This window comes from Salmo salar, chromosome ssa02 (genome assembly GCF_905237065.1).
Source record: "Salmo salar chromosome ssa02, Ssal_v3.1, whole genome shotgun sequence".
Taxonomy (NCBI): Eukaryota; Metazoa; Chordata; class Actinopteri; order Salmoniformes; family Salmonidae; genus Salmo; species Salmo salar.
The window spans coordinates 46,060,308-46,075,537 of NC_059443.1; the positions used below are offsets into that span (position 1 = coordinate 46,060,308).

At 42.7% G+C, this 15,230-nt stretch overlaps 1 protein-coding gene across 1 annotated transcript in view; it reads right to left on the minus strand.

Annotated features, from left to right (window-relative positions):
* Nucleotides 1–14,044, minus strand: part of lyplal1 (lysophospholipase like 1) — a 35,345-nt gene extending 21,301 nt beyond the window's left edge. Inside the window, exon 1 of the mRNA XM_045695960.1 lies at nucleotides 13,903–14,044. Within this exon, the coding sequence (XP_045551916.1) occupies nucleotides 13,903–13,955 (53 nt within the window). The 5' untranslated portion in view covers nucleotides 13,956–14,044. The remainder of the gene's footprint in view (nucleotides 1–13,902) is intronic.
* Nucleotides 14,045–15,230: the final 1,186 nt, after the last annotated feature.

The window sequence follows — 15,230 nt, forward strand, 5'->3', positions numbered from 1 at the left end:
AAACTGGCACCTACAAGCATACCCTGTTCAAAGGCAATGAAATCTTTTGTCTTGCCCATTCACCCTTTGAATGGCACACACACAATCCATGCCTCAATTGTCTCAAGGCTTAAAAATCCATCATTAACCAGTCTCCACCTATTCATCTACACTGATTGAAATAAATTTAACAATAAATTTTAACTGGATTCATCTAGTCAAGCTATGTCAAGGAAAGAGCAGATGTGCCTAATGTTTTGTATGTTCAATGTTCTAGGTTCCAGGTTCCAGTTCCAGCTTCTATGTTCTACACTCTTTCAAAAAATTATTCCAAAAGGGTTCTTTGGCTGTCCCCATGGGATAATCCTTTGAAGAACCCTTTTGGGTTCCAGGTAGAACCCTATGTGGGTTCTACAGGGTTCTACAGTTCCAGGTTCTAGGTTCCAGATCAACCAGCTATGACACAGCTGCCATCGTACACAGCTGCCATGGTCTTATTATTGAGCAAGGCTCCCTTAGAGAGAATTGTTGTTTGATTACAGTATGATGTAAGACAACACGGGGCACTGATGTCTAGTTATTTCTACATCCCACTTGGTTAAATGTACACAACCGTTCAAAAGTTTGGGGTCACTTAGAAAAGTCCTTGTTTTTGAAAGAAAACCAAAACATTTTGTCCATTAAAATAACATAAAATTGATCAGAAATAAAGTGTAGACATTGTTAATGTTGTAAATGACTATTGTAACTGGAAATGGCTGATTTTTAATGGAATATCTACATGAGTGTACAGAGGCCCGTTATCAGCAACCATCACTCCTGTGTTCCAATGGCACGTTGTGCTAGCTAATCCTAGTTTATCATTTTAAAAGGCTAATTGATCATTAGAAAACCCTTTTGCAATTATGTTAGCACAGCTGCAAATGGTTTTCCTGATTAAAGAAGCAATAAAACTGTCCTTCTTTAGACTAGTTGAGTATCTGGAGCATCAGCATTTGTGGGTTCTATTACAGGCTCAAAATGGTCAGAATCAAAAAACTTTCTTCTGAAACTCATTAGTCTATTCTTGTTCTGAGTAATGAAAGCTATTCCATGCGAGAAATTGCCAAGAAACTGAAGATCTCATACAACGCTGTGTACTACTCCCTTCACAGAACAGCGCAAACTGGCTCAAACCAGAATAGAAAGAGGAGTGGGAGGCCCCGGTGCACAACTGAGCAAGAGGACAAGTACATTAGAGTGTCTAGTTTGAGAAACAGACGCCTCACATGTCATCAACTGGCAGCTTCATTAACTAGTACCTGCAAAACACCAGTCTCAACGTCAACAGTGAAGAGGCGACGCGTGGATGCTGGCCTAGGCAGAGTTGCAAAGAAAAAGCCATATCTCAGACTGGCCATTAAAAAGAAAAGATTAAGATGGGCAAAAGAACACAGACACTGGACAGAGGAAGATTGGAAAAAAGTGTTATGGACAGACAAATCTAAGTTTGAGGTGTTCGGATCACAAAGAAGAACATTAGTGAGATGCAGAAAAAAATGAAAAGATTCTGGAGGAGGCAATGTGATGGTCTGGGGGTGCTTTAGTGGTGGTAAAGTGAGAGATTTGTACAGGGTAAAAGGGATCTTGAAGAAGGAAGGCTATCACTCCATTTTGCAACGCCATGCTATACCCTGTGGACGGCGCTTAAAACCTCTTGACATTACCGTAGGATAGGGGGCGCTAAAGCGCATTTTGGAAAAAATTCGTGCCCATTTTCAATGGCCTACTAATAAAACTCAGAAGCTAGGATATGCATATAATTAATACCTGTGGATAGAAAACACCCTAAAGTTTCTAAAACTGTTTGAATGGTGTCTGTGAGTATAACAGAACTCATATGGCAGTCAAAACCCCGAGACCGATTGAAACAGGAAGTGGAATTCTGAATTGTGGACTCAACTTCACGTCGTTGCCTATTATTCACACCGTGAGCTATCGTTCATTGAGCACTTCCTATTGCTTCCACAAGATGTCGCCAGTCTTTACAAAGTGTTTTGAGCCTTCTACTGTCGAAACTCAGTGAATGAGACGCGTTGGAAATTGGTCACAGGGGGAGGGTCATCACCATTATGACGCCGGCGGCCCTGTCTACCCCCACCTTTGGAAATGTTTTGAAACACAATACAATCGTCCCCCTCGAATCTTATTGGCTCTCTTGTTGAAACAGGCCCTGAAGATTTATGTTATACAACGTTTGACATGTTTGAACGAACCTAAATGGGAAAAAAATGTTTTATTTCGAAACGGCTGTCCCGCGACCGGCAGAGCATTTGGATACAGCATTCAGACGCGCTAACAACAGCAAGCTAATGGAACATAAAGGATGGACTTTTTCGACCGAAAATACATCTGTTGTGGACCTGGGATTCCTGGAAGTGCTTTCTGATGAAGACAACTAAAGGTAAGCGATTATTGACAATATTATACAAGATTAGATGTGATATGCGATTGTTCCAAGATGGCGCCGAGCTCGGTTTACTAGCTAATTTTCTGAGTATCGCATCCCCTTTTATCGCTAAGTGTGATTACCCAGTAAAGTTATTTTTAAATCTGGTATGACAGGTGCTTTCAAGAGATATTCATCTATAAATCTTAGAATGACAATATTACATTTTAAAAATGTTTTCGAATAGTAATTCAGTAAATTGTAGCACTGTTTCCCTGGATGCATTTGACGGGAAAATAGTTAGTCAACGTCAGACGCCGATGTAAAATGCTGTTTTCATATATAAATATGAACTTTATTGAACAAAAGAATGCATGCATTGTGTAACATGATGTCCTAGGTGTGTCATCTGATGAAGTTTGTAAAAGGTTAGTGCTGCATTTAGCTGTTTTTTGGTTATTTGTGATGCATGTGGTTGGTCGGAAAATGGCTATGTTGCTGCTTTTACGATGGACTCCTCTAACATAATCTAATGATTTGCTTTTCCTGTAAAACCTTTTTGAAATCGGACGACGTGGGTCGATTCAGGAGAGGTGTATCTATAAAACGATATGAGACAGTCCTATATTTGAAAAAAATATATATTAAATTTCGTTATGCTAATGTCGCTAGGAGTTTTCCCTGGATTTTGATCCCGCAGACGGGACGGGACGCTGGAGAGGTTAATTGGAGCCAATTTCCTCCTACAACAGGACAATGACCCAAAGCACAGCTCCAAACTATGCAAGAACTACACTGCTCAAAAAAATAAAGGGAACACTAAAATAACACATCCTAGATCTGAATGAATGAAATAATCTTATTAAATACTTTTTTCTTTACATAGTTGAATGTGCTGACAACAAAATCACCCAAAAATAATCAATGGAAATCCAATTTATCAAACCACACTACAGGCTGATCCAACGTTGATGTAATGTCCTTAAAACAAGTCAAAATGAGGCTCAGTAGTGTGTGTGGCCTCCACGTGCCTGTATGACCTCCCTACCACGCCTGGGCATGCTCCTGATGAGGTGGCGGATGGTCTCCTGAGGGATCTCCTCCCAGACCTGGACTAAAGCATCCGCCAACTCCTGGACAGTCTGTGGTGCAACGTGACGTTGGTGGATGGAGCGAGACATGATGTCCCAGATGTGCTCAATTGGATTCAGGTCTGGGGAACGGGCGGGCCAGTCCATAGCATCAATGCCTTCCTCTTGCAGGAACTGCTGACACACTCCAGCTACATGAGGTCTAGCATTGTCTTGCATTAGGAGGAACCCAGGGCCAACCGCACCAGCATATGGTCTCACAAGGGGTCTGAGGATCTCATCTCGGTACCTAATGGCAGTCAGGCTACCTCTGGCGAGCACATGGAGGGCTGTGCGGCCCCCCAAAGAAATGCCACCCCACACCATGACTGACCCACCGCCAAACCGGTCATGCTGGAGGATGTTGCAGGCAGCAGAACGTTCTCCACGGCATCTCCAGACTCTGTCACATCTGTCACATGTGCTCAGTGTGAACCTGCTTTCATCTGTGAAGAGCACTTGGCGCCAGTTGCAAATTTGCCAATCTTGATGTTCTCTGGCAAATGCCAAATGTCCTGCACGGTGTTGGGCTGTAAGCACAACCCCCACCTGTGGACGTCGGGCCTTCATACCACCCTCATGGAGTCTGTTTCTGACCGTTTGAGCAGACACATGCACATTTGTGGCCTGCTGGAGGTCATTTTGCAGGGCTCTGGCAGTGCTCCTCCTGCTCCTCCTTGCACAAAGGCGGAGGTAGCGGTCCTGCTGCTGGGTTGTTGCCCTCCTACGGCCTCCTCCACGTCTCCTGATGTACTGGCCTGTCTCCTGGTAGCGCCTCCATGCTCTGGACACTACGCTGACAGACGCAGCAAACCTTCTTGCCACAGCTCGCATTGATGTGCCATCCTGGATGAGCTGCACTACCTGAGCCACTTGTGTGGGTTGTAGACTCCGTCTCATGCTACCACTAGAGTGAAAGCACCGCCAGCATTCAAAAGTGACCAAAACATCAGCCAGGAAGCATAGGAACTGAGAAGTGGTCTGTGGTCACCACCTGCAGAACCACTCCTTTATTGGGGGTGTCTTGCTAATTGCCTATAATTTCCACCTGTCGTCTATTCCATTTGCACAACAGCATGTGAAATTTATTGTCAATCAGTGTTGCTTCCTAAGTGGACAGTTTGATTTCACAGAAGTGTGATTGACTTGGAGTTACATTGTGTTGTTTAAGTGTTCCCTTTATTTTTTTGAGCAGTGTATTTAGGGAAGAAGCAGTCAGCTGGTATTCTGTCTATAATGGAGTGGCCAGCACAGTCACCGGATCTCAACCCTATTGAGCTGTTGTGGGAGTAGCTTGACCGTATGGTACGTAAGAAGTGCCCATCAATCCAATTTGTGGGAGGTGCTTCAGGATGAATGGGGTGAAATCTTTTCAGATTATCTCAACAAATTGACAACTAGAATGCCAAAGGTCTGCAAGGCTGTAATTGCTGCAAATGGAAGATTCTTTGACGAAAGCAAAGTTTGAAGGACACAATTATTATTTCAATTAAATATAATTATTTATAACCTTGTGAATGTCTTGACTATATTTCCTATTCATTTTGCAACTCATTTCATGTATGGTTTCATGGAAAACAAGGACATTTCTAAGTAACCCCAAACTTTTGAACAGTAGTGTATATATATTAATTAAGCTCACTCTGCCTTCACTTGTGGCATCACTCTCTATGTGCTCCCAGTAGGACACAGATGGCTTTAACCCCCTTCAACCTTGCTGTCCACAGGCTCTCTTATATGACCCCCAAAATCTGGGAAGGGCAACATACTGTATCTCTTTCTCAATCTGACCTTTCACCCATGGCATATTTCATGGCCTGAAATCTTTCCCAATTTCCTATTATTACTGTATGTCAACCCCCCAGCTCCAGGATTGCAGAAAGAATGAGCTACTCTGGCCAGCAAATCACAGGGATGTTGGATTGTTTGTTATGAGGTTGTGAAAAGGCTCCCCTAAGTATATTGTGGAAACACACAACATTATAATTTCCAATGCTGCTTAAAGGGCGAGAGTACAGTCTCCACAAAGGAAAAACACACATTTTACAAACACAGCTAGGGGCTTAGCTAATTTAGCAAAGTGGGTTAGCAAGGCTGCAAGACAAGTCATATTCCAATGTACTTTATTACAGAGACGAAGTGGGTTACCCCAGCTATAAAATGTTGCATGTCACCCATCCACGGTGGCTCTGTTTATTTCTCCTAGCATTTAAACAGTAGAGAAGGGCCCCTGGTGGGAGCTACGCTCAGGTAAGCAGGACCCACTTAATCTTGTTTTTCTCCCTCCAGGGAGTACAGAGAACAATGCTCTATTATCCCCTGTCATAAAAGAAATAGAAGAAGCTCACAGAGATGGGAACCTGGGTTATTATGACAACCAGGGCTATGGTGGCTCTGGCATGCTAATAATAAAATGCTGGTTGATGCAACAGGGGAGAGAGAGAGACAGATCATGAAACAAGAGCTATGGGTTTGGCCGTCTTGTTCTTTTGCCTCTGCTGCACGTACTGGTACATTATCTGTAATCAGGCCTTCCATCTGGGAGCTCATTGTGAAAGTTCCCTGGCACCTCTCTGCTCAAAAGACCCTCTGTGCCCAAATAACTCCCTCCCCCTGCCCACACCACAGCTATTTACTGTACTCTACATCAGTGGCAGTCAGTGCCGTTAAAGATGAGGGAGGACAATATTTTTTATGAGCATGGCCTTATTTCTGTTACAGCATATTGGATGACTGTCATTCCTATTCCATTCACCCAGAAGAGTTCCATAGCCAGTCAGCTAACATAGCATCCCTCTCTATTTGAGCTGAGTGTTTAAGTAGGCTAAACGAGCTAGTTGCATTTGCTAGCTAAGTAATTGAAAGTGAAAAAAGTTAGAGCTCTCTCTCTCCCATCTCCTTCACTTTTGAAGAAATTAATTTGTTCAAAACTGTTCAATTATTGTCTTTCCCTCTCTTTGAGTCAACTACTCACCAGATGTTATGCACTGCACTGCAGTGCTAGCTAGCTAGCTGTAGCTTATGCTTCCAGTACTATATCAATTATCTGATCCTTTGATTGGGTGGACAGCATGTCAGTTCATGCTGCAAGGGGTGTGAGAACCACGAGCCTCCTAGGTTTAGTATTGAAGTCAATGTACCCAGAGGAAGATGGAAACTAGCTGTCCTCCAGCTACACCATGGTGCTACCCTACAGAGTGCTACTGTAGACTTTCATTGCCAACAGTGTGTTTTAATTAATTATTTGGTGACGTGAATATATTTAGTATAGTTTTATCTAAAAAGGATACGTTTTTTAATGTTTCACAATTCAAAAAATTCTGAAATTCAATGAGGAGGATGGTCCTCCCCTTCCTCCACTGCTTTACACCACATACATACATACATACATACATACATACATACATACATACATACATACATACATACATACATACATACATACATACATACACACACACACACACATTTTCTGTACACACTGTACGCACACACAAAAGACAAATACCTATAACATTGACTTCCTGGTCTGGGTTTCAGTAGGCGAGAGAGAAAATGGTACCACAGTCCTAAAACAACAAACAAACCCTTTGGCTGAAGCGAGAGGGGAAAATGTTTACCTCGAGACCAACAGATTTAGGAACTATGACCCTAGTAGTGCTTGACATGAATACATGGAAGAAAATGATGTTATGACATATTGACACCTTGACAGCCATGATTGAGTGTGTGATGTTTTCTGGTGGTATGTTATACTGATGAAGTGTTGATGTTCTTGTTTGCTGATATTTTGGTGGTCTTGCTGAAGTCATAACAGTGAATAGCTAAATGTCTGAATCAAGCATTATTGTGAGTAGCTGGAGTCTAACTCTACTTGAACAACTCTTCTACCTGTGAAAATATATATATATATTTTTCTTATAAATCAAAGTCATTTCATTAATTTCAACATCTGTTAATGTGATATAATGGATGTGTTGAGAAAGCGTTAAACGGTGGGACATTAAAAAGTAATTAGTTATGTACAGTAAGTGCAAGCTGGTGTAATCTATGTCTTGTTAACAACCTGGAAAATTCATGAAAAGCAACATTTAAATTCTGTAATAGGAGGGTGTGTGGACACACTGACGTTACTGTCTCTTAGCCTACTGACTTTCTTTCTGCTCGTTGGGAAATCGATAGGGTCAATAAATCACAAACCTCTACTACCCTGTCAAAACCGCCTCAGAGCCACCACCAACAAAAATAAACATGTTATTTTCAAATAAACTGAATTAGCGGTTATTAAAAAAGTTCCTTTCACACTAATGATCAGTTTAATGATTTATGGCTAACCGGAATGAGCTCTGCCAAGCAGGCTGTTGGGATGCTCTAATGATTTCTTCTCCTCGTTTGTTCTCTCTTTTTTCCTGGAGCGATTGCCTCAGCCTCAGGTCTGATCTATGCTGAGAGGAATGAAAAGAAAACTCTGAGCGTGTGTGTGTGTGTGTGTGTGTGTGTGTGAGAGAGAGAGAGGGGGGAATGGGTCGGGTCACAATTAGGGCTGTTGCCACACCGGCAGTTATGAGTCATGACCACAGTAAAATTCCACGTGACCATTGAGTCACTGTAATCTCCTTTTATGCTGAAAGTACCCAACTCGCTAACGAACATCAAGTTGCTAATGGCCTGGTACTCAGGGCACTATTGTCCCTCTAACCACTCAATGCAAATACAATAGAAAATCACATCAAACACATCAAAACAGTATTGTGCTTTTAAAACTCACCTCACATTTGATGGATCAATTTGAAGAAAGAAGTTCAACAACAGGTTGAAACTGAGTGTAAAACATGGTTGTTGTGGATGTTGTTTCAAAGCTGAACACAACGAAATGGACAACGATGAGGTGATGATTAATTCAAAACACCCGTAAGCATATTAGACCTTATGCATATGCACATAGGGATATATATGAGCCCAACCCCAAATGTTTAAATTTTGTAATTTTTTTTATATATATTTTTTTATTATAAAATTTTTTTTACCCCCTTTTTCTCCCCAAATTTGTGATATTCAACTGACAGTTACAAACTTGTCCCATCGCTGCAACTCCTTATGGACTTGGGAGAGGTGAAGGTCGAGAGCCATGAGTCCTCCAAAACACGACCCCGCCAAGCCGCACTGCTTCTTGACACACTGCTCGCTTAACCCGGAAGCCAGCCGCACCAATGTGTCGGAGGAAACACCGTAAGCTGGTGACCGAAGTCAGCGTGCATGCACCCGGCCCGCCACAAGGAGTAGCTAGACTGCGATGGGACAAGGACATCCCTGCTGGCCAAACCCTCCCCTAACCCGGATGATGTTGGGCCAATTGTGTGCCGCCTCATGGGTCTCCCGGTTGTGAAAAAAAAGACGTTATTAAAATAATGATTGTGCTGTTATACAATACATAGCCTACTTCATATTATGCAAGGCAAAAATAAACATAAACAAAACTAATTTAAGGCTGACACATTACCTTTAGCTACAGAAGATGGCAGTAGATGGCGCCGGAGAAGAAGGCAGACATTTTACAGTCGATTGTGTTTTTTTGTTCATTTATTTGCAACTTACTTTTTTACTTATTTTGTACATAATGTTGCCGCTACCATCTCTTATGACCGAAAATAACTTCTAGACATCAGGACTGCAATTACTCACCAAGGACTAACAGAATTCTTTTTTCCCTTTCAAAACTCTGACGAGCCCAACGCGAAGGAAATACTGCTTCCTCGAGAACAAGCCCTGATCCCTGTGATCTGCATGAAGAGGAGGCGGAGAAAGAGGGGCCGAAGGGCGGCCTGTCTTCTGAGAATTCGTAGGCGATCGAATAAACCCCCACTTCCCTCCATTCTGCCAGCAAACGTGCAATCCTTGGAGAATAAAATCGACGAGTTATGCGGAAGATTAAACTACCAACCGGACATTAAAAACTGTAACATCTTATGCTTCACGTAGTCGTGGCTGAACGACGACAGTATCAACATACAGCTGGCTGGTTATACTATGTACCGGCAGGATAGAACAGTGGTGTCTGGTAAGACAAGAGGCGGTGGACTAAGCTCCCTCACGACGCCAGGACAGCGGAGTCAATCACCACTTTCCGGAGACACCTGAAACCCCACCTCTTTAAGGAATACCTGGGATAGGATAAAGTAATACTTCTACCCCCCCCAAAAAAAATATATATATAGATGTATTATTGTAAAGCGGTTGTTCCACTGGATATCATAAGGTGAATGCACCAATTTGTAAGTCGCTCTGGATAAGAGCGTCTGCTAAATGACGTAAATGTAAATGTATGTATTTTTGTAAATAACAGCTGGTGCACGATATCTAAGGAAGTCTCGAGCTATTGCTCACCTGAGGTAGAGTATCTCATGATAAGCTGTAGACCACACTATCTGCCGAGAGAGTTTTCATTTGTATTCTTCGTAGCTGTTTACATACCACCACAGTCAGCAGCTGGCACTAAGACAGCATTGAATGAGCTGTATTCCGCCATAAGCAAACAAGAAAACGCTCACCCAGAGCCGGCGCTCCTAGTAGCCGGGGACTTTAATGCAGGGAAACTTAAACTTAAATTTCTATCAGCATGCTAAATGTGCAACCAGAGGAAAAATAACTCTGGACCACCTATACTCTACACACAGAGAGGCATACAAAGCTCTCCCTCGCCCTCCATTTGGCAAATCTGACCATAATTCTATCCTCCTGATTCCTGCTAACAAGCAATAATTAAAGCAGGAAGAACCAGTGACTAGATCAATAAAAAATTGGTCAGATGAAGCAGATCCTAAGCTACAGGACTGTTTTGCTAGCACAGACTGGAATATGTTTCGGGATTCCTCCGATGGCATTAAGGAGTACACCACATCAGTCATTGGCTTCAACAATAAGTGCATCGATGACGTCATCCCCACAGTGGCCGTACGTACATACCCCAACCAGAAGCCATGAATTACAGACAGCATCCGAACTGAGCTAAAGGCTAGAGCTGCCGCTTTCAAGGAGCGGGACTCTAACCCGAAAGCTTATAAGAAATCCTGCGATGCCCTCGGACAAACCATCAAACAGGCAAAGCGTCAATACAGGACTAAGATCAAATCTTACTACACCGGCTCTGACGCTAGTCGGATGTGGCAGGGCTTGCAAACCATTACAGACTACAAAGGGAAGCACCGCCGAGAGCTGCCCAGTGACACGAGCCTACCAGACGAGCTAAACGAATTCTATGCTCGCTACGAGGCAAATAATGCTGAAACATGCATGAGAGCACCAGCTGTTCCGGAAGACTGTGTGATCACGCTTTCCACAGCCGATATGAGTAAGACCTTTAAACAGGTCAACATTCACAAGGCCGCAGGGCCTGACGGATTACCAGGTCGTGCACTGTGAGCATGCGCTGACCAACTGGCAAGTGTCTTCACTGACATTTTCAACCTCTCCACGGCCGAGTCTGTAATACCAACATGTTTTAAGTAGACCACCATAGTGCCTGTGCCTAAGAACACTAAGGTAACCTGCCTAAATGACTACCGACCCGTAGCACTCATGTCTGTAGCCATGAAGTGCTTTGAAAGGCTTGTCATGGCTCACATCAACACCATCATCCCAGAAACCCTAGACCCACTCCAATTTGTATACCGCCCCAACAGATCAACAGATGATGCAATCTCTATTGCACTCCACACTGCCCTTTCCCACCTGGACAAAAGGAACACCTATGTGAGAATGCTATTCATTGACTACAGCTCAGCGTTCAACACCATATTGCCCTCAAAGCTCATCAATAAGCCTAGGACCCTGGAACTAAACACCTCCCTCTGCAACTGGATCCTGGACTTCCTGACGGTCCTCCCCCACGTGGTAAGGGTAGGTAACAACACATCCGCCATGCTGATCCTCAACACATGGGCCCCTCAGGGGTGCGTGCTCAGTCAGGTTGAGAGCAGGTTGAGAGCTTCAAGTTCCTTGGTGTCCACATCACCAACAAACTAACATGGTCCAAGCACACTAAGACAGTCGTGAAGAGGGCACGACAAAACCTATTCCCCCTCAGGAGACTGAAAAGATTTGGCATGGGTCCTCAGGTCCTCAAAAGGTTCTATAGCAGCACCATCGAGAGCATCCTGACTGGTTGCATCACTGCCTGGTATGGCAACTGCTCGGCCTCCGACCGCAAAGCACTACAGAGGGTAGTGCGTATGGGGCCAAGCTTCCTGTCACCCAGGACCTCTATACCAGGCGGTGTCAGAGGAATGCCCTAAAAATTGTCAAAGACTTCAGCCACCCTAGTCATAGACTGTTCTCTCTGCTACCGCACGGCAAGCGGTACCGGAGCGCCAAATCTAAGTCCAAGAGGCTTCTAATCAGCTTCTACCGCCAAGCCATAAGACTCCTGAACATCTAGTCAAATGGCTACCCAGACTATTTGCATTGCCCCCCCCCCTTTACCACCACTGCTACTCTATGTTGTCATCTATGCATAGTCACTTTAATAACTCTACCTACATGTACATAGTACCTCAACTAACCGGTGCCCCGCACATTGTATCGGTACCCCCCTGTATATAGTCTCGCTATTGTTATTTTACTGCTGCTCTTTAATTACTTGTTACTTTTATCTCTTATTCTTATCCATATTTTTTTTAAACTGCATTGTTGGTTAGGGGCTCGCAAGTAAGCATTTCACTGTAAGGTCTACCTACACCTGTTGTATTTGGGGCATGTGACAAATAAAATTTGATTGGATTTGAATATCTCACCACCATCCGTTTCCAGCTCCTTCCCTCTCCTTCATTCCTTTCTCGAGCTTGCAAAGAGTTGGCTATCAACAGTTTAATGTAATATGCTTCGTTGAGAAAACATGCTACACTCAATGTAATATATTTAATGAACAGATATATTATAGGTGATTATATTCAATAAATAGATTTCACATGTCTTTTTTCCCCTGACCATGTTCCTGCCCATTTGATAATGGGCCATTCTAAATCGCAAACAATTGACACATTAGTAAAGACAAGATTAAATTGAGAATAGGGTGAAAATATGATCACTTGATGAGAAAACAATGTGTGCAGCCTGAGACAAGGAACAGAGCTCATTTTTTTTGCCGACTTTCTAAAATCAGCGGTAGCCTAGTCTCATCATGCAGCCCATGTGTTTTCATTTCTAAGACATTATAAGGTTTGTCATTCACAACTTAAGTTGACAAATAACTCTAAATATAGCATATAGGACCTGTTTCAAATGGTCACTTTTACTCTCAACATAGTCACTTCATATGACACTTGTCCCCGGAATGGGAAAAATATGATTTATTTAATTTCTATGTTTAATTATATTGTTCTTACTATAAAATCATATAATATAAAATAATGGCATGGGACATATAAGTATATCTGCTAAATGAACAAGCGGACAGCCTGTGGAATGGCGCATAGCCAGATAACATACAGTATGCCAACTCATATTCCGTTCTTCTGAAATAAATTTGCTTCATATCAATGTTTCTTTAGACCTGCCTAAAATAAATAATGGATTTATTATGATGGTGTATATTAAATTGGTTTATTTGACATTTTTAAATATAGATATTCCAAAGGCTCGCATCAGCGGCTTGTATGCATAGAGGCTTGGAGTTGGTAAACCTGTTTATGTTAATTAACGGTCAATTACCGTGAGACCGGCAGACTTTTGCATGACAATAACCAGCTGACAAAATGTCATGATTGCCACAATGCTAACTTTACATCATGATCTGTTTTTTGTCTTTGCTCAGAAATCAGCGGGAAGAAAATCTTGGCGATGCAATGTTTCTCAGCAGCTCTTTCTTACCAGAATCCCAGAATGAAGACAACCGATATGATGATGATAATGTGTGTGTGTGTATTTGTGTGTGCGTACATGCATGTGTGTGTGTGTGTGTGTGTGGTGGTTGGGCTCACAGTGTTATCTTCAAATCATGGTCTGTTTTCACTCCCCTCTCTTCTTAATTCTGACCAGAAAGTGAGGGAAAGGATAATCTCGGTGATGCAATATATTTCTTACCAGAATCCCAGGAGCAATGACCAAGAGGATGAATAACAGGTTGACTACACCGGGCACGCGCTTGGGTCCGCATGCGCCATCGTGTGCATGTTGATTTTGTCCATCCACACTAGATGCAATCAGGACACGCAGGTTGAAATATCAAAAAGATCCCTGAACCAACTATAATTATTTGGGGACAGGTCAAAATACAAATGAAACATTCATGGACATTTAGCTAGCTAGTTAGCTAGCTTTCTGTTGCTAGCTAATTTGTCCTGGGATATAAACATTGGGTTGTTATTTTACCTGAAATGTACAAGGTCCTTTTTTTGCTGGATTTTTGTAGAATTTTGCGACATTTTGAGTCACACAAGATCATGTGTTTTCTACTCCGACTATTAATCCACAGGTAAAATGGGAAACCAAGTTTGTTTCTAGTAATCTCTCCTCGTTCAGTCTTTTTCTTCTGTGGACTTTATATTGCGGTTGGCAACCAACTTTAAGGTGCATTACTGCCACCAACTGGACTGGAGTGAGGACCTCGTTCATCTTTCAATCACCCACGTGGGTAAATGCTCCTAAAAACCAATGAGGAGATGGGAGAGGCAGGACTTGCAGCACGTCAAGCATCTAAAATTGAACTAAGTTCTATTTTAGCGCCTGGCTACGCAGACACTCGTTCACGCGTGAGCAGTTTGGATAAAATGATTGAATAACATGTATGTGTACATTTATTTTGTAACGCAACGTGGCCGGTGTGGTCAGCATGTAACAACATCCATAGAAAGGTATTAGTGTGTATGTATTTCAATGTATGTATGTATTATAATATGTGTGTGGTTTTGGGTTTGTAATATGAGTAATTGTTTTATGTCTATAGCATGTGTGTATACTGAGTGTACAAAACATTAAGAACACCTGCTCTTTCCATGACAGATTGACCAGGTGAATCCAGGTGAAAGCTTAATCCCTTGTTGATGTCACTTGTTAAATCCACTTCAATCAGTGTAGATGAAGAGGAGGAGACAGGTTAAATAAGGACTTTTAAGCCTTGAGACAATTGGGATATGGATTGTGTATGTGTGCCATTTTAGAGGGTGAATAAGCAAGACAAAAGATTTAAACGGGGTATGGTAGTAGGTAAGCTGTGCTGCCCTGTTCTGAGCCAATTGCAATTTTCCTAAGTCCTTTTTTGTGGCACCTGACCACATGACTGAACAGTAGTCAAGGTGGGACAGAACTAGGGCCTGTAGGACCTGCCTTGTTGATAGTGTTGTTAAGAAGGCAGTGCATCGCTTTATTATAGACATACTTCTCCCCATCTTAGCTACTACTGCATCATCATTGGAGTCAACATGGGCCAGCATCCCTGTGGAACTTTTTTGACACATTGTAGAGTCCATGCCCCAACGAATTGAAGCTGTTCTGAGGGTAAAGGGAGAGTGTGGGGGTTTGCGTGTGTTCGTTTATAAATGCGTTGCCCTGTGCCTGGTGAGTGAATGTGTTTGTGTTTACGAGTGGTTTTATGTAGCTGTGTGTGTACATTGGGGACAGGGGTATCTACTCTCTGTAGGTTTAACACACAGAAACAGACCTGTGCTGTGTATGGACTCCCAGGCTACAGCCCCCATTCA